At 42.8% G+C, this 20,632-nt stretch overlaps 1 protein-coding gene across 1 annotated transcript in view; it reads left to right on the forward strand.

The window, feature by feature from the left end:
- Nucleotides 1-6,240: 6,240 nt before the first annotated feature.
- Nucleotides 6,241-20,632, forward strand: part of zgc:136908 — a gene marked incomplete in the record, with an annotated part of 29,675 nt that continues 15,283 nt past the window's right edge. Inside the window, 10 exon segments of the mRNA XM_036948968.1 lie at nucleotides 6,241-6,653; nucleotides 10,704-10,815; nucleotides 13,018-13,190; nucleotides 13,545-13,687; nucleotides 14,437-14,567; nucleotides 15,098-15,229; nucleotides 15,961-16,063; nucleotides 16,390-16,523; nucleotides 20,239-20,374; nucleotides 20,451-20,563. Of these exon segments, the coding sequence (XP_036804863.1) occupies nucleotides 6,631-6,653; nucleotides 10,704-10,815; nucleotides 13,018-13,190; nucleotides 13,545-13,687; nucleotides 14,437-14,567; nucleotides 15,098-15,229; nucleotides 15,961-16,063; nucleotides 16,390-16,523; nucleotides 20,239-20,374; nucleotides 20,451-20,563 (1,200 nt within the window).

A 20,632-nucleotide genomic window follows, 5' to 3' on the forward strand; every position in this document is an offset into this window, starting at 1 on the left:
TCTGTTCTGACTGTCCTTGCAGGTCTCTGTTCTGACTGTCCTTGCAGGTCTCTGTTCTGACTGTCCTTGCAGGTCTCTGTTCTGACTGTCCTAGCGGGTCTCCACACCATTCTGGGAGTACTATTCTGTCTGTAAAGTCAAATACCCTGGTTGCTCGTTTTATGTTTTCTATTGTAAACAATGAGATGCTTTTGGAATAAAAGTCTAAAGGAAAACATTCCAGTTAGCTACAGCTGTACCGCTGTGTGACTGTACCGCTGTGTGTGACTCTGTACCGCTGTGTGACTCTGTACCGCTGTGTGTGACTCTGTACCGCTGTGTGTGACTCTGTACCGCTGTGTGACTCTGTACCGCTGTGTGACTCTGTACCGCTGTGTGTGACTCTGTACCGCTGTGGGACTCTGTACCGCTGTGTTACTCTGTACCGCTGTGGGACTCTGTACCGCTGTGTGGGACTCTGTACCGCTGTGTGGGACTCTGTACCGCTGTGGGACTCTGTAACGCTGTGTGTGAATGTCTTGACTCTGCTGCCGGTCGCACATCTCGAACTGTCCATTACCAATATCAGAACATGGTACTAAACTGTCTATTACCAATATCAGAACATGGTACTAACCTGTCTATTACCAATATCAGAACATGGTACTAAACTGTCCATGACCAATATCAGAACATGGTACTAACGTGTCTATTACCAATATCAGAACATGGTACTAACCTGTCTATTACCAATATCAGAACATGGTACTAAACTGTCCATTACCAATATCAGAACATGGTACTGTCCATTACCAATATCAGAACATGGTACTAACCTGTCCATTACCAATATCAGAACATGGTACTAACCTGTCTATTACCAATGTCAGAACATGGTACTAACCTGTCTATTACCAATATCAGAACATGGTACTGTCCATTACCAATATCAGAACATGGTACTAACCTGTCTATTACCAATATCAGAACATGGTACTAACCTGTCTATTACCAATATCAGAACATGGTACCAACCTGTCTATTACCAATATCAGAACATGGTACTGTCCATTACCAATATCAGAACATGGTACTAACCTGTCTATTACCAATATCAGAACATGGTACTAACCTGTCTATTACCAATATCAGAACATGGTACTAACCTGTCTATTACCAATATCAGAACATGGTACTAACCTGTCTACTACCAATATCAGAACATGGTACTAACCTGTCTATTACCAATATCAGAACATGGTACTAACCTGTCCATTACCAATATCAGAACATGGTACTAACCTGTCCATTACCAATGTCAGAACATGGTACTAACCTGTCTATTACCAATATCAGAACATGGTACTAACCTGTCTATTACCAATATCAGAACATGGTACTAACCTGTCTATTACCAATATCAGAACATGGTACTAACCTGTCTATTACCAATATCAGAACATGGTACTAACCTGTCCATTACCAATATCAGAACATGGTACTAACCTGTCTATTACCAATATCAGAACATGGTACTAAACTGTCCATTACCAATATCAGAACATGGTACTAACCTGTCCATTACCAATATCAGAACATGGTACTAACCTGTCCATTACCAATATCAGAACATGGTACTGTCCATTACCAATATCAGAACATGGTACTGTCCATTACCAATATCAGAACATGGTACTAACCTGTCTACTACCAATATCAGAACATGGTACTAACCTGTCTATTACCAATATCAGAACATGGTACTAACCTGTCTATTACCAATATCAGAACATGGTACTAACCTGTCTATTACCAATATCAGAACATGGTACTAACCTGTCTATTACCAATATCAGAACATGGTACTAACCTGTCTATTACCAATATCAGAACATGGTACTAAACTGTCCATTACCAATATCAGAACATGGTACTAACCTGTCCATTACCAATATCAGAACATGGTACTAACCTGTCCATTACCAATATCAGAACATGGTACTGTCCATTACCAATATCAGAACATGGTACTGTCCATTACCAATATCAGAACATGGTACTAAACTGTCTATTACCAATGTCAGAACATGGTACTAACCTGTCTATTACCAATGTCAGAACATTGTACTAACCTGTCCATTACCAATATCAGAACATGGTACTAAACTGTCCATTACCAATATCAGAACATGGTACTAACCTGTCTATTACCAATGTCAGAACATGGTACTAACCTGTCTACTACCAATGTCAGAACATTGTACTAACCTGTCTATTACCAATGTCAGAACATGGTACTAACCTGTCCATTACCAATATCAGAACATGGTACTAACCTGTCTACTACCAATGTCAGAACATTGTACTAACCTGTCTATTACCAATGTCAGAACATGGTACTAACCTGTCTATTACCAATGTCAGAACATTGTACTAACCTGTCCATTACCAATATCAGAACATGGTACTAACCTGTCCATTACCAATATCAGAACATGGTACTAACCTGTCCATTACCAATATCAGAACATGGTACTAAACTGTCCATTACCAATATCAGAACATGGTACTAACCTGTCCATTACCAAGATCAGAACATGGTACTAACCTGTCTATTACCAATATCAGAACATGGTACTAAACTGTCCATTACCAATATCAGAACATGGTACTAACCTGTCCATTACCAATATCAGAACATGGTACTAAACTGTCCATTACCAATATCAGAACATGGTACTAACCTGTCCATTACCAATATCAGAACATGGTACTAACCTGTCCATTACCAATATCAGAACATGGTACTAAACTGTCCATTACCAATATCAGAACATGGTACTAACCTGTCCATTACCAATATCAGAACATGGTACTAACCTGTCCATTACCAATATCAGAACATGGTACTAACCTGTCCATTACCAAGATCAGAACATGGTACTAACCTGTCCATTACCAATATCAGAACATGGTACTAACCTGTCCATTACCAATATCAGAACATGGTACTAACCTGTCCATTACCAAGATCAGAACATGGTACTAACCTGTCTATTACCAATATCAGAACATGGTACTAAACTGTCCATTACCAATATCAGAACATGGTACTAACCTGTCCATTACCAATATCAGAACATGGTACTAAACTGTCCATTACCAATATCAGAACATGGTACTAACCTGTCCATTACCAATGTCAGAACATGGTACTAACCTGTCTATTACCAATATCAGAACATGGTACTAACCTGTCTATTACCAATATCAGAACATGGTACTAACCTGTCTATTACCAATATCAGAACATGGTACTAACCTGTCTATTACCAATATCAGAACATGGTACTAACCTGTCCATTACCAATATCAGAACATGGTACTGTCCATTACCAATATCAGAACATGGTACTAACCTGTCTATTACCAATATCAGAACATGGTACTAAACTGTCCATTACCAATATCAGAACATGGTACTAACCTGTCCATTACCAATATCAGAACATGGTACTAACCTGTCCATTACCAATATCAGAACATGGTACTGTCCATTACCAATATCAGAACATGGTACTGTCCATTACCAATATCAGAACATGGTACTAACCTGTCTACTACCAATATCAGAACATGGTACTAACCTGTCTATTACCAATATCAGAACATGGTACTAACCTGTCTATTACCAATATCAGAACATGGTACTAACCTGTCTATTACCAATATCAGAACATGGTACTAACCTGTCTATTACCAATATCAGAACATGGTACTAACCTGTCTATTACCAATATCAGAACATGGTACTAAACTGTCCATTACCAATATCAGAACATGGTACTAACCTGTCCATTACCAATATCAGAACATGGTACTAACCTGTCCATTACCAATATCAGAACATGGTACTGTCCATTACCAATATCAGAACATGGTACTGTCCATTACCAATATCAGAACATGGTACTAACCTGTCTATTACCAATATCAGAACATGGTACTAACCTGTCCATTACCAATATCAGAACATGGTACTAACCTGTCCATTACCAATATCAGAACATGGTACTAACCTGTCTATTACCAATATCAGAACATGGTACTAACCTGTCTATTACCAATATCAGAACATGGTACTAAACTGTCTATTACCAATGTCAGAACATGGTACTAACCTGTCTATTACCAATGTCAGAACATTGTACTAACCTGTCCATTACCAATATCAGAACATGGTACTAAACTGTCCATTACCAATATCAGAACATGGTACTAACCTGTCTATTACCAATGTCAGAACATGGTACTAACCTGTCTACTACCAATGTCAGAACATTGTACTAACCTGTCTATTACCAATGTCAGAACATGGTACTAACCTGTCCATTACCAATATCAGAACATGGTACTAACCTGTCTACTACCAATGTCAGAACATTGTACTAACCTGTCTATTACCAATGTCAGAACATGGTACTAACCTGTCTATTACCAATGTCAGAACATTGTACTAACCTGTCCATTACCAATATCAGAACATGGTACTAACCTGTCCATTACCAATATCAGAACATGGTACTAACCTGTCCATTACCAATATCAGAACATGGTACTAAACTGTCCATTACCAATATCAGAACATGGTACTAACCTGTCCATTACCAAGATCAGAACATGGTACTAACCTGTCTATTACCAATATCAGAACATGGTACTAAACTGTCCATTACCAATATCAGAACATGGTACTAACCTGTCCATTACCAATATCAGAACATGGTACTAAACTGTCCATTACCAATATCAGAACATGGTACTAACCTGTCCATTACCAATATCAGAACATGGTACTAACCTGTCCATTACCAATATCAGAACATGGTACTAAACTGTCCATTACCAATATCAGAACATGGTACTAACCTGTCCATTACCAATATCAGAACATGGTACTAACCTGTCCATTACCAATATCAGAACATGGTACTAACCTGTCCATTACCAAGATCAGAACATGGTACTAACCTGTCCATTACCAATATCAGAACATGGTACTAACCTGTCCATTACCAATATCAGAACATGGTACTAACCTGTCCATTACCAATATCAGAACATGGTACTAAACTGTCCATTACCAATATCAGAACATGGTACTAACCTGTCCATTACCAATATCAGAACATGGTACAAACCTGTCCATTACCAATATCAGAACATGGTACTAAACTGTCCATTACCAATATCAGAACATGGTACTAACCTGTCCATTACCAATATCAGAACATGGTACTAACCTGTCCATTACCAATATCAGAACATGGTACTAAACTGTCTACTGCCAATATCAGAACATGGTACTAACCTGTCCATTACCAATATCAGAACATGGTACTAACCTGTCCATTACCAATATCAGAACATGGTACTAACCTGTCCATTACCAATATCAGAACATGGTACTAAACTGTCCATTACCAATATCAGAACATGGTACTTTCCATTACCAATATCAGAACATGGTACTTAGCTGTCCATTACCAATATCAGAACATGGTACTAACCTGTCTATTACCAATATCAGAACATGGTACTAACCTGTCCATGACCAATTTCAGAACATGGTACTAACCTGTCCATTAACAATATCAGAACATGGTACTAACCTGTCCATTACCAATATCAGAACATGGTACTAACCTGTCCATGACCAATATCAGAACATGGTACTAAACTGTCCATTACCAATATCAGAACATGGTACTAACCTGTCTATTACCAATATCAGAACATGGTACTAACCTGTCCATTACCAATATCAGAACATGGTACTAAACTGTTCATTACCAATATTAGAACATGGTATAAGTATGGTAGTGTGTGTGTGTGTGTGTGTGTGTGTGTGTGTGTGTGTGTGTGTGTGTGTGTGTGTGTGTGTGTGTGTGTGTGTGTGTGTGTGTGTGTGTGGGTGTATGTATCATTGTGTGTGTGTGTGTGTGTGTGTGTGTGTGTGTGTGTGTGTGTGTGGTGTGTGTGTGTGTGTGTGTGTGTGTGTGGTGTTAGGGAGTAACAGGGAGTGTCTGGCCTGGAGGAGAGGAGGGTGGGGGCATATAGCCTGATATCTGTTCAGCACTGGGCCACTTTCCAGAGTATGTGAAGGGTGGGGGTCGAGGTGGGACGGGGAGGGAGGGAGGAGAGACGCTCAACAAGAGGGAGGGAGGGAGGAGAGACGCTCAACAAGGGGGAGGGAGGCAGAGAGAGGGACTTTCCCTAGACAGACCTGACCCCCAGCCACAGAGAACACCGTCTGCAGCGAGAGAAGACCAAACTACTGAGCTCTACCTCAGAGATATCCAGGAGAGACCAGAACTAAAGACTCAGGACTAGGACCCAGACATCCAGGACCCAACACCTAGGACCCAGGGCTCTTTAACTAGGCCCAGGACTCTGACCCAAACCCAACACCCAGACCCAGGACTAGACCCAGACATCCAGGATCCTACACCTAGGACCCAGGGCTCTTTAACTAGGCCCAGGACTCTGACCCAGACATCCAACCCCAGAACCAGGGAGAGACCAGGGTACTCTGACCCATAAAGGATCTAGGAGCGGGTTTTGTTACACAGGAACTCTCCATACCCAGCCATGCCTGCCCCTGGAGGAACAGAGTGAGTAATACACCAGTGTTATAACTAGCTTAACTAAATCACCAGGGTAACAGAGTACTATAACAGTGTTATAACTAGCTTAACTAAATCACCAGGGTAACAGAGTACTATAACAGTGTTATAACTAGCTTAACTAAATCACCAGGGTAACAGAGTACTATAACAGTGTTATAACTAGCTTAACTAAATCACCAGGGTAACAGAGTACTATAACAGTGTTATAACTAGCTTAACTAAATCACCAGGGTAACAGAGTACTATAACAGTGTTATAACTAGCTTAACTAAATCACCAGGGTAACAGAGTACTATAACAGTGTTATAACTAGCTTAACTAAATCACCAGGGTAACAGAGTACTATAACAGTGTTATAACTAGCTTAACTAAATCACCAGGGTAACAGAGTACTATAACAGTGTTATAACTAGTTTAACTAAATCACCAGGGTAACAGAGTACTATAACAGTGTTATAACTAGTTTAACTAAATCACCAGGGTAACAGAGTACTATAACAGTGTTATAACTAGTTTAACTAAATCACCAGGGTAACAGAGTACTATAACAGTGTTATAACTAGCTTAACTAAATCACCAGGGTAACAGAGTACTATAACAGTGGTATAACTAGTTTAACTAAATCACCAGGGTAACAGAGTACTATAACAGTGTTATAACTAGCTTAACTAAATCACCAGGGTAACAGAGTACTATAACAGTGTTATAACTAGCTTAACTAAATCACCAGGGTAACAGAGTATAACAGTGTTATAACTAGCTTAACTAAATCACCAGGGTAACAGAGTACTACAACTGTGGTATAACTAGCTTAACTAAATAACCAGGGTAACAGAGTACTATAACAGTGTTATAACTAGCTTAACTAAATCACCAGGGTAACAGAGTACTATAACAGTGGTATAACTAGCTTAACTAAATCACCAGGGTAATCAGAGTACTATAACAGTGTTATAACTAGCTTAACTAAATCACCAGGGTAACAGAGTACTATAACAGTGGTATAACTAGCTTAACTAAATCACCAGGGTAACAGAGTACTACAACTGTGGTATAACTAGCTTAACTAAATCACCAGGGTAACAGAGTACTATAACAGTGTTATAACTAGCTTAACTAAATCACCAGGGTAACAGAGTACTAAAACAGTGTTATAACTAGCTTAACTAAATCACCAGGGTAACAGAGTACTATAACAGTGGTATAACTAGCTTAACTAAATCACCAGGGTAACAGAGTACTATAACAGTGGTATAACTAGCTTAACTAAATCACCAGGGTAACAGAGTACTATAACAGTGGTATAACTAGCTTAACTAAATCACCAGGGTAACAGAGTACTATAACAGTGTTATAACTAGCTTAACTAAATAACCAGGGTAACAGAGTACTATAACAGTGTTATAACTAGCTTAACTAAATAACCAGGGTAACAGACTATAACTGTGTTATAACTAGCTTAACTAAATAACCAGGGTAACAGACTATAACTGTGTTATAACTAGCTTAACTAAATCACCAGGGTAACAGAGTACTATAACAGTGTTATAACTAGCTTAACTAAATCACCAGGGTAACAGAGTACTATAACAGTATTATAACTAGCTTAACTAAATCACCAGGGTAACAGAGTATAACAGTGTTATAACTAGCTTAACTAAATAACCAGGGTAACAGAGTATAACAGTGTTATAACTAGCTTAACTAAATAACCAGGGTAACAGACTATAACTGTGTTATAACTAGCTTAACTAAATCACCAGGGTAACAGAGTACTATAACAGTGTTATAACTAGCTTAACTAAATCACCAGGGTAACAGAGTACTATAACAGTGTTATAACTAGCTTAACTAAATCACCAGGGTAACAGAGTACTATAACAGTGTTATAACTAGCTTAACTAAATCACCAGGGTAACAGAGTACTACAACAGTGTTATAACTAGCTTAACTAAATCACCAGGGTAACAGAGTACTATAACAGTGTTATAACTAGCTTAACTAAATCACCAGGGTAACAGAGTACTATAACAGTGGTATAACTAGCTTAACTAAATCACCAGGGTAACAGAGTACTATAACAGTGTTATAACTAGCTTAACTAAATCACCAGGGTAACAGAGTACTATAACAGTGTTATAACTAGCTTAACTAAATCACCAGGGTAACAGAGTACTATAACAGTGTTATAACTAGTTTAACTAAATCACCAGGGTAACAGAGTACTACAACTGTGGTATAACTAGCTTAACTAAATCACCAGGGTAACAGAGTACTATAACAGTGTTATAACTAGCTTAACTAAATCACCAGGGTAACAGAGTATAACAGTGTTATAACTAGCTTAACTAAATCACCAGGGTAACAGAGTACTATAACAGTGTTATAACTAGCTTAACTAAATCACCAGGGTAACAGAGTATAACAGTGGTATAACTAGCTTAACTAAATCACCAGGGTAACAGAGTACTATAACAGTGTTATAACTAGCTTAACTAAATCACCAGGGTAACAGAGTACTATAACAGTGTTATAACTAGCTTAACTAAATCACCAGGGTAACAGAGTACTATAACAGTGGTATAACTAGCTTAACTAAATCACCAGGGTAACAGAGTACTATAACAGTGTTATAACTAGCTTAACTAAATCACCAGGGTAACAGAGTACTATAACAGTGTTATAACTAGCTTAACTAAATCACCAGGGTAACAGAGTACTATAACTGTGTTATAGCTAGCTTAACTAAATCACCAGGGTAACAGAGTACTATAACAGTGTTATAACTAGCTTAACTAAATCACCAGGGTAACAGAGTACTATAACAGTGGTATAACTAGCTTAACTAAATCACCAGGGTAACAGAGTACTATAACAGTGTTATAACTAGTTTAACTAAATCACCAGGGTAACAGAGTACTATAACAGTGTTATAACTAGCTTAACTAAATCACCAGGGTAACAGAGTACTATAACAGTGTTATAACTAGCTTAACTAAATCACCAGGGTAACAGAGTACTACAACAGTGTTATAACTAGCTTAACTAAATCACCAGGGTAACAGAGTACTATAACAGTGTTATAACTAGCTTAACTAAATCACCAGGGTAACAGAGTACTATAACAGTGTTATAACTAGCTTAACTAAATCACCAGGGTAACAGAGTACTATAACAGTGTTATAACTAGCTTAACTAAATCACCAGGGTAACAGAGTATAACAGTGTTATAACTAGCTTAACTAAATAACCAGGGTAACAGAGTACTATAACAGTGTTATAACTAGCTTAACTAAATCACCAGGGTAACAGAGTATAACAGTGTTATAACTAGCTTAACTAAATCACCAGGGTAACAGAGTATAACAGTGTTATAACTAGCTTAACTAAATCACCAGGGTAACAGAGTACTACAACTGTGTTATAACTAGCTTAACTAAATCACCAGGGTAACAGAGTACTATAACAGTGGTATAACTAGCTTAACTAAATCACCAGGGTAACATTCATTAGGTATCAAACGGACTGGCACTACCTGAACTTGACCAATAAGAAACACTCACATTTGTTTTTCATTTCAAAATGTTTTGCTAACTTAAGCAACTAATGACTATGACCCACGTTTCCATTCTGCACTTGGTCTTATTATATCCATGAAGCAATAAGGGCTGAGATGAGGCCAGGACAGGTCTGTCCTCTACTCTTTGTAAACAGAGCTGTAGACTGGGCTAAATTCAGATCATCGTCACATGGAGAAACAGGAGCTATGTGGGGCAAGTGTGTGTGTGTGTGTGTGATTCTGTGTGTGTGTGTGTGTGTGTGTGTGTGTGTGATTCTCTGTGTGTGTGTGTGTGTGTGTGATTCTGTGTGTGTGTGATTCTCTGTGTGTGTGTGTGTGTGTGATTCTCTCTCTGTGTGTGTGTGTGTGTGTGTGTGTGTGTGTGTGTGTGTGTGTGTGTGTGTGTGTGTGTGTGTGTGTGTGTGTGTGTGTGTGTGTGTGTGTGTGTGTGTGTGTAACTGTATGTGTGTTGGTAGTCCTAAGGGGGAGGATTTCTCCACTGCTATCCTGAAGCAGAAACACAGACCCAATAGACTGGTGGTGGATGAAGCCCACAATGAAGACAACAGCATCGTCAGCCTCTCACAGGTGTGTTGCAGGTATCAGCTGTGTGTGTTACCAGTTTCAGCTGTGTGTGTTACCAGTTTCAGCTGTGTGTGTTACCAGTTTCAGCTGTGTGTGTTACCAGTTTCAGCTGTATGTGTTATAAGTTTCAGTTGTGTGTGTTACCAGTCTCAGGTGTGTGAAGTGTGTGTGTTACCAGTCTCAGCTGTGTGTGTTACCAGTTTCAGTTGTGTGTGTTACCAGTCTCAGGTGTGTCTGTTGCCAGTCTCAAGTGTGACTGTTGCCAGTCTCAGGTGTGTGTGTTACCAGTCTCAGGTGTGTGTGTTGCCAGTCTCAGGTGTGTGTGTTACCAGTCTCAGGTGTGTGTGTTACCAGTCTCAGGTGTGTGTGTTGCCAGTCTCAGGTGTGTGTTGCCAGTCTCAGGTGTGTGTGTTGCCAGTCTCAGGTGTGTGTGTTGCCAGTCTCAGGTGTGTGTATTACCAGTCTCAGGTGTGTGTGTTACCAGTCTCAGGTGTGTGTGTTGCCAGTCTCAGGTGTGTGTATTACCAGTCTCAGGTGTGTGTTACCACTCTCAGTTGTGTGTGTTACCAGTCTCAGGTGTGTGAGGTGTGTGTGTTGCCAGTCTCAGGTGTGTGTGTTGCCAGTCTCAGGTGTGTGTGTTGCCAGTCTCAGGTGTGTGTGTTGCCAGTCTCAGGTGTGTGTATTACCAGTCTCAGGTGTGTGTATTACCAGTCTCAGGTGTGTCTGTGTGTTACCATAATTTAAAATGTATGACATATTGTTTTGGGGGGGTCACTGGACTACACACAAAATGAAAGATGAAATATCTTGAGTCAATAAGTGTTCAACCCCTTTGTTATGGCAAGCCTATTTTTGAATGACTACCTCACCCCACACATGCTGTTATCTGTAAGGTACCACAGTCGAGCAGTGAATTTCAAACACAGATTCAACCACAAAGACCAGGAAGGTTTTCCAATGCCTTGCAAAGAAGAGCACATATTGGTAGATGGGTAAGCATTTCAAAAAGCCAACATTGAAAGTCCCTTTCAACACGGTGAAGTTATTAATTACACTTTGGATAGTGTATCAATACACCCAGTCACTACAAAGATACAGGCGTCCTTCCCAACTCAGTTGCCGGAGAGGAAGGAAACCGCTCAGGGTTTTTCACCAATGGTGACTTTAAAACAGTTACAGAGTTTAATGGCTGTGATAGGAGAAAACTGAGGATGGATCAACAACATTTTAGTTAGTCTGTACAGAATAAAAAGATTCCAAAACATGCATTCTGTTTGCAACAAAGCACTGAAGTAATACGGCAAAATATGTGGCAAAGCAATTCACTTTTTGTCCTGTTATACAAAGTGTTATGCTACACAACACATCACTGAGTACCACTCTGCATAGTGGTGACTGCATCATGTTATGGGTATGCTTGTAATCATTAAAGACTGGGGAATTTTTCAGGATAAAAAAATCAACGGAATGGAGCAAAGCACAGGCAACATCCTAGAGGAAAACCGGGTTCAGCCTGCTTTCCACCAGACACTGGGATATTAATTCACCTTTCAGCAGGACAATAACCTATAACCTAATAACCTAACCTAACAAGATCAAATCTACACTGGAGTTGCTCACCAAGAGTGGCAGAGTTACAATTTTGATTTAAATCGCATTGAAAATATATGGCAAGACGTGAAAATGGTTGTATAGCAATGAACAACAACCAATTTGACAGAGCTTGAAGAATTTTGAAAATAATAATGTGCAAATATTGTAGAATCCAGGTGTGGAAATCTCTTAGAGATTTACCCAGAAAGACTCACAGCTGTAATCGCTGCCAAAGGTGCTTCTACAAAGTATTGACTCAGGGGTGTGAATACTTCAGAAAATTAGATAATTCTGTATTTCATTTTCATTAATTTTGCAAGCACCACACTTTTTTGTCATAACGGGGTAATGTGTGTAGATGGGTGAGAAAAAAATGCTATTTAATCCATTTTGAATTCAGGCTGCAACACAACAAAGTGTGGAATAGGTCAAGGCACTGTGTCTCCAGCGTGTGTATTACTTCCTGTGTCTCCAGTCTCCAGCGTGTGTATTACTTCCTGTGTCTCCAGTCTCCAGCGTGTGTATTACTTCCTGTGTCTCCAGTCTCCAGCGTGTGTATTACTTCCTGTGTCTCCAGTCTCCAGCGCGTGTATTACTTCCTGTGTCTCCCAGGCGAAGACAGAGGAGCTGCAGTTGTTCCGTGGCGACACAGTGGTCCTGCGGGGCAGGAAGCGGCGTGAGACGGTGTGTATCGTGTTGACAGACGACACCTGTCCAGACGAACGCGTCCGCATGAACCGCGTCACACGCAACAACCTGAGGGTACGCCTCGGTGATGTCATCAGGTAGGCTACTGTACTGATCACCTGTGTGATGTCATCGGGTAGACTACTGTACTGATCACCTGTGTGATGTCATCGGGTAGACTACTGTACTGATCACCTGTGTGATGTCATCAGGTAGGCTACAAAAATCACATTGAATGCTGATGTGCCTTTGAGCAAGGCACTTAACCCTGATTCCTCCTGTTAGTCACTCTGGATAAGAGCGTCTGCTAAATGACTAAAGAGTCAGATGTCTGATCACTCTGAACCGGATTACATTCACATTTTAGTCCGTCACAAATTGAGTCTATTTTTGGCCTAAAAAGCACTTTCAATGAAGATTCTGTGTGTGTGTGTGTGTGTGTGTGTGTGTAGTGTCCATGCATGCCCAGATGTGAAGTACGGCGTGCGTATCCATGTCCTGCCGATAGATGACACCATCGAAGGGTTAACGGGAAACCTGTTCGACGTCTTCCTGAAACCCTATTTCTTGGAAGCCTATCGACCTGTACACAAAGGTACTCATGACTGTTGTACAAAAAGGTAGACCGACCCTACTGGCCCTTACACAGAGGTACTCGTAACTGTTGTACAAATAGGTAGACCGACCCTACTGGCCCTTACACAGAGGTACTCGTAACTGTTGTACAAATAGGTAGACCGACCCTACTGGCCCTTACACAGAGGTACTCGTAACTGTTGTACAAATAGGTAGACCGACCCTACTGGCCCTTACACAGAGGTACTCATGACTGTTGTACAAAAAGGTAGACCAACCCTACTGGCCCTTACACAGAGGTACTCATGACTGTTGTACAAACAGGTAGACCGACCCTACTGGCCCTTACACAGAGGTACTCATGACTGTTGTACAAACAGGTAGACCGACCCTACTGGCCCTTACACAGAGGTACTCATGACTGTTGTACAAACAGGTAGACCGACCCTACTGGCCCTTACACAGAGGTACTCATGACTGTTGTACAAACAGGTAGACCGACCCTACTGGCCCTTACACAGAGGTACTCATGACCTTTGTCTATGAATTGTTTATATAACGTATAACTTATTATATAACTTCTGACATTCCATCAAGTGGTTCTAACTTTTTCTAACATTTCTGACATTCTATAAACTGGCAACAAGACTTGTAGTCCTACAGCTGATAATGAATTACAACACTGTAATTCAACTAGCAGTTCACTATTTGTAAGTAGCTGTTTAGTTGTTAGTTGTTGAGTAACTGTCATCATTGTTGTGTTGCTAGGCGACATCTTCCTGGTGCGAGGGGGCATGCGGGCTGTGGAGTTCAAGGTGGTGGAGACAGACCCCGCCCCCCACTGCATCGTCGCCCCGGACACCGTCATCCACTGCGAGGGACAGCCAATCAACAGAGAGGTCTCTTTGTAAAATCACACTTTTTTATTGAATTGGGCCAAAACAAACTCTACAACAGGGGAGTCCAACTCATTCCATGGAGGGCCCAGTGTCAGCTGGTTTTGGTGTCTTCTCTTAAGACCTAGACACCCAGATGAGGAGAGTTCCTAACTAATTCATTACAAGCACAAGGGATCAAGTACAAGGGAGGAGAGAAAACCTACTGGCACAGACACACGATCTTACAGGAATTGAGTTTGACAACCCTGCTCTAAAATGTTGTTAACATTTCCCAAGCTGAATGGCAGCATGTTGGCAGCATGTTGTACCTGTGAGGGTCTCCTATTGTCTTCCCTTGCCCCTACCCCTGCCCCCGATGGGTCGAGGAGGAAAGTCTGAATGATTGACAGAATGTTCTACCTGTGAGGGTCTCATATTGTCTACCCTTGCCCCTCCCCCTGCCCCTGATGGGTCGAGGAGGAAAGTCTGAATGATTGACAGAATGTTCTACCTGTGAGGGTCTCACATTGTCTTTCCCCTGCCCCTGATAGGACGAGGAGGAGAGTCTGACTGACGTAGGCTATGATGACATTGGAGGTTGTCGTAAACAGTTAGCTCAAATCAAAGAAATGGTGGAGCTTCCCCTCAGACATCCTGGACTATTCAAGGCTATAGGAGTCAAGGTGATATATCTATTCATCCATCCCTCTATTTATACCTCTATCTGTCTGTTCTGTCCGTCCATCCACCCATCCCATTTCAAAGCTCCCGAGTGGCGCAGCGGTCTAAGGCACTGCATCTCAGTGCTAGAGGCGTCACTACAGACCCTGGTTCGATCCCGGGCTGTTTTACAACCGGCCGTGATATGGAGTCCCATAGAGCGGCGCGCAATTGGCCCAGCGCTGTCGGGTTAGGGGAGGGTTTGGCCCAGCGCCGTCGGGTTAGGGGAGGGTTTGGCCCAGCGCCGTCGGGTTAGGGGAGGGTTTGGCCCAGCGCCGTCTGGGTTAGGGGAGGGTTTGGCCCAGCGCCGTCGGGTTAGGGGAGGGTTTGGCCCAGCGCCGTCGGGTTAGGGGAGGGTTTGGCCCAGCGCCGTCGGGTTAGGGGAGGGTTTGGCCCAGCGCCGTCGGGTTAGGGGAGGGTTTGGCCCAGCGCCGTCGGGTTAGGGGAGGGTTTGGCCCAGCGCCGTCGGGTTAGGGGAGGGTTTGGCCCAGCGCCGTCGGGTTAGGGGAGGGTTTGGCTGGGGTAGGATGTCATTTTAAAATAAGAATTTGTTCTTAACTGACTTGCCTAGTTAAGTAAAAAAATGCTTTTTTTAATTCATTCATCCAGCCTCCTCTCCTCTCCTCTCCTCTCCTCTCCTCTCCTCTCCTCTCCTCTCCTCTCCTCTCCTCTCCTCTCCTCTCCTCCTCCCTAGCCCCCCAGGGGTATTCTGCTGTATGGACCTCCAGGTACAGGGAAGACACTGGTCGCCCGGGCCGTCGCCAACGAGACTGGAGCATTCTTCTTCCTCATCAATGGTGAGACCTCTGACCTCTAACCCCTGACCTCCTAAACCCTCTAACCCTTTAACTCCTGACCTCTAACCCATCTAACCCCCAACCTAACAATACTGGAACATTCTTCTGATTCAGCGATGAGGGGTATCCGGTCATCTATTTCCTGTGTGTTACGGCCATTCCAGTCCCCCCAGTATCCCCATACACCTATTCATAGGTCATAACGTATTCTAACTCCCTCTCCCAGTCTTGCGGTTAGGTAGGAGGAAAAACACATTTTGGTTCGGGGGATTATCTTCATTCTGTCTATTCTGTTTCCTGTGTGTTACGCTGTATTGTGTCCCCAGGTCCTGAGATCATGAGTAAGATGGCCGGGGAGTCAGAGAGCAACCTGAGGAAAGCCTTCGAGGAGGCAGAGAAAAACTCTCCCGCCATTATTTTCATAGACGAACTGGATTCTATCGCTCCTAAGAGAGAGAAGGTGAGGAAGGAGGGAAAGATTGGATTCTATCGCTCCTAAGAGAGAGAAGGTGAGGAGGGAGGGAAAGATTGGATTCTATCGCTCCTAAGAGAGAGAAGGTGAGGAGGGAGGGAAAGATTGGATTCTATCGCTCCTAAGAGAGAGAAGGTGAGGAGGGAGGGAAAGATTGGATTCTATCGCTCCTAAGAGAGAGAAGGTGAGGAGGGAGGGAAAGATTGGATTCTATCGCTCCTAAGAGAGAGAAGGTGAGGAGGGAGGGAAAGATTGGATTCTATCGCTCCTAAGAGAGAGAAGGTGAGGAGGGAGGGAAAGATTGGATTCTATCACTCCTAAGAGAGAGAAGGTGAAGAAGGAGGGAAAGATTGGATTCTATCGCTCCTAAGAGAGAGAAGGTGAGGAAGGAGGGAAAGACTGGATTCTATTGCTCCTAAGAGAGAGAAGGTGAGGAGGGAGGGAAAGATTGGATTCTATCGCTCCTAAGAGAGAGAAGGTGAGGAGGGAGGGAAAGATTGGATTCTATCGCTCCTAAGAGAGAGAAGGTGAGGAGGGAGGGAAAGATTGGATTCTATCGCTCCTAAGAGAGAGAAGGTGAGGAGGGAGGGAAAGACTGGATTCTATCGCTCCTAAGAGAGAGAAGGTGAGGAGGGAGGGAAAGATTGGATTCTATCGCTCCTAAGAGAGAGAAGGTGAGGAGGGAGGGAAAGATTGGATTCTATCGCTCCTAAGAGAGAGAAGGTGAGGAGGGAGGGAAAGATTGGATTCTATCGCTCCTAAGAGAGAGAAGGTGAGGAGGGAGGGAAAGATTGGATTCTATCGCTCCTAAGAGAGAGAAGGTGAGGAGGGAGGGAAAGATTGGATTCTATCGCTCCTAAGAGAGAGAAGGTGAGGAGGGAGGGAAAGATTGGATTCTATCGCTCCTAAGAGAGAGAAGGTGAGGAGGGAGGGAAAGATTGGATTCTATCGCTCCTAAGAGAGAGAAGGTGAGGAGGGAGGGAAAGATTGGATTCTATCGCTCCTAAGAGAGAGAAGGTGAGGAAGGAGGGGAAGATTGGATTCTATCACTCCTAAGAGAGAGAAGGTGAGGAGGGAGGGAAAGATTGGATTCTATCGCTCCTAAGAGAGAGAAGGTGAGGAGGGAGGGAAAGATTGGATTCTATCGCTCCTAAGAGAGAGAAGGTGAGGAGGGAGGGAAAGATTGGATTCTATCGCTCCTAAGAGAGAGAAGGTGAGGAGGGAGGGAAAGATTGGATTCTATCGCTCCTAAGAGAGAGAAAGTGAGGAGGGAGGGAAAGATTGGATTCTATCGCTCCTAAGAGAGAGAAGGTGAGGAGGGAGGGAAAGATTGGATTCTATTGCTCCTAAGAGAGATAAGGTGAGGAGCGAGGGAAAGGAGCAGAGAGAATGTGAGGAGGTAGGGAAAGGGCAGAGAGAAGGTGAGGAGGGAGGGAAAGGAGTAGAGAGAAGGTGAGGAGGGAGGGAAAGGAGTAGAGAGAAGGTGAGGAGGGAGGGAAAGGGGCAGAGAGAAGGTGAGGAGGGAGGGAAAGGAGTAGAGAGAAGGTGAGGAGGGAGGGAAAGGGGCAGAGAGAAGGTGAGGAGCGAGGGAAAGGAGTAGAAAGAAGGTGAGGAGGGAGGGAAAGGGGCAGAGAGAAGGTGAGGAGGGAGGGAAAGGAGAGAAAGGAGAGAAGGTGAGGAACAGTAGAATACAAGTGGGGAGAAAGAAAAGTGTGTGTGTGTGCGTGTGCGTGTGCGTGTGTGTGTGTGTGTGTGTGTGTGTGTGTGTGTGTGTGTGTGTGTGTGTGTGTGTGTGTGTGTTATAACTGTGTCTGATCTAATGCAGTGGTGGAAAAAGTATTCAATTGTCATACTTTAGTAAAAGTAAAGATACCTTAACAGAAAATGACTCCAGTAAAAGTGAAAGTCACCCAGTAAAATACTAGATCAGTAAAAGTGAAAGTCACCCAGTAAAATACTAGATCAGTAAAAGTTAAAAAAATGTAAAAAAATAAAAGGTTTTAAATATACTTAATTAAAATATACTTTAAATATACTTAAGTAAATGGCTAAAATGTACTTAAGTATCAAAAGTAAAAGTATAAACCATTTCATCTTCCTTATTAATCCAGACGCCAAAATTTTCTTGTTTTTATTTTATTTACGGACAGCCAGGGTCACGCTCCAACATTCAGACATCATTTAATAACCAAGCATGTGTTTAGTGAGTCCACCAGATCAGAGGCAGTAGGGATGACCAGGGATGTTCTCTGTTTAGTGAGTCCTCCAGATCAGAGGCAGTAGGGATGACCAGGGATGTTCTCTGTTTAGTGAGTCCACCAGATCAGAGGCAGTAGGGATGAACAGGGATGTTCTCTGTTTAGTGAGTCCACCAGATCAGAGGCAGTAGGGATGACCAGGGATGTTCTCTGTTTAGTGAGTCCACCAGATCAGAGGTAGTAAGGATGATCAGGGATGTTCTCTGTTTAGTGAGTCCACCAGATCAGAGTCAGTAGGGATAATCAGGGATGTTCTCTGTTTAGTGAGTCCACCAGATCAGAGTCAGTAGGGATGAACAGGGATGTTCTCTGTTTAGTGAGTCCACCAGATCAGAGTCAGTAGGGATGAACAGGGATGTTCTCTGTTTAGTGAGTCCACCAGATCAGAGTCAGTAGGGATGAACAGGGATGTTCTCTGTTTAGTGAGTCCACCAGATCAGAGGCAGTAGGGATGTTCTCTGTTTAGTGAGTCCACCAGATCAGAGGCAGTAGGGATGAACAGGGATGTTCTCTGTTTAGTGAGTCCACCAGATCAGAGGCAGTAGGGATGTTCTCTGTTTAGTGAGTCCACCAGATCAGAGGCAGTAGGGATGAACAGGGATGTTCTCTGTTTAGTGAGTCCACCAGATCAGAGGCAGTAGGGATGAACAGGGATGTTCTCTGTTTAGTGAGTCCACCAGATCAGAGTCAGTAGGGATGAACAGGGATGTTCTCTGTTTAGTGAGTCCACCAGATCAGAGGCAGTAGGGATGTTCTCTGTTTAGTGAGTCCACCAGATCAGAGGCAGTAGGGATGTTCTCTGTTTAGTGAGTCCACCAGATCAGTCAGTAGGGATGTTCTCTGTTTAGTGAGTCCACCAGATCAGAGGCAGTAGGGATGTTCTCTGTTTAGTGAGTCCACCAGATCAGAGGCAGTAGGGATGAACAGGGATGTTCTCTGTTTAGTGAGTCTGCCAGATCAGAGGCAGTAGGGATGAACAGGGATGTTCTCTGTTTAGTGAGTCTGCCAGATCAGAGGCAGTAGGGATGACCAGGGATGTACTCTGTTTAGTGAGTCTGCCAGATCAGAGTCAGTAGGGATGAACAGGGATGTTCTCTGTTTAGTGAGTCTGCCAGATCAGAGGCAGTAGGGATGACCAGGGATGTTCTCTGTTTAGTGAGTCCTCCAGATCAGAGTCAGTAGGGATGAGATGTTCTCTTGATAAGTGTGTGAATTGGACCATTTTCCTGTCTTGCTAGGCATTCAAAACGTAACGTGTACTTTTGGGCGTCAGGGGAAATATAGTAAAGTAAAGTACTGAAGTAGTACTTTCAAATATTTTTACTGAAGTACTTTCCACTACTGTGTATTTGTGTGTGTGTGACAACTGTGTGTGCTTGCATACATGATTGTGTGTGTGATAACTTTGTGTGTGTGTGTGTGTGTGTGTGTGTGTGTGTGGTCAGACCCATGGGGAGGTGGAGAGGCGTATCGTATCACAGCTCCTCACCCTGATGGATGGACTCAAGCAGAGAACTCACGTTATCGTCATGGCAGCCACCAACAGACCCAACAGCATCGACCCTGCCCTGAGACGCTTCGGTTAGAGAAACACACACACACACACACACACACACACACACACTAGTTAGTTAACACCTGTCTCTGTGTAACTCAGGCAGGTTTGACAAAGAGATCGACATCGGCATCCCAGACTCCACTGGTAGACTGGAGATACTGCAGATTCACACCAAGAACATGAAGCTATCTGACGACGTGGACCTGGAGAGGGTGAGGAGAGGGGAGGGGTGGTGGGGGGGGGGGGGGGACCAGGAGAGGGGAGGGGTGGGGGGGGGGGGG

The sequence above is a fragment of the Oncorhynchus mykiss genome, chromosome 17 (assembly GCF_013265735.2).
Source record: "Oncorhynchus mykiss isolate Arlee chromosome 17, USDA_OmykA_1.1, whole genome shotgun sequence".
Classification (NCBI taxonomy): domain Eukaryota; kingdom Metazoa; phylum Chordata; class Actinopteri; order Salmoniformes; family Salmonidae; genus Oncorhynchus; species Oncorhynchus mykiss.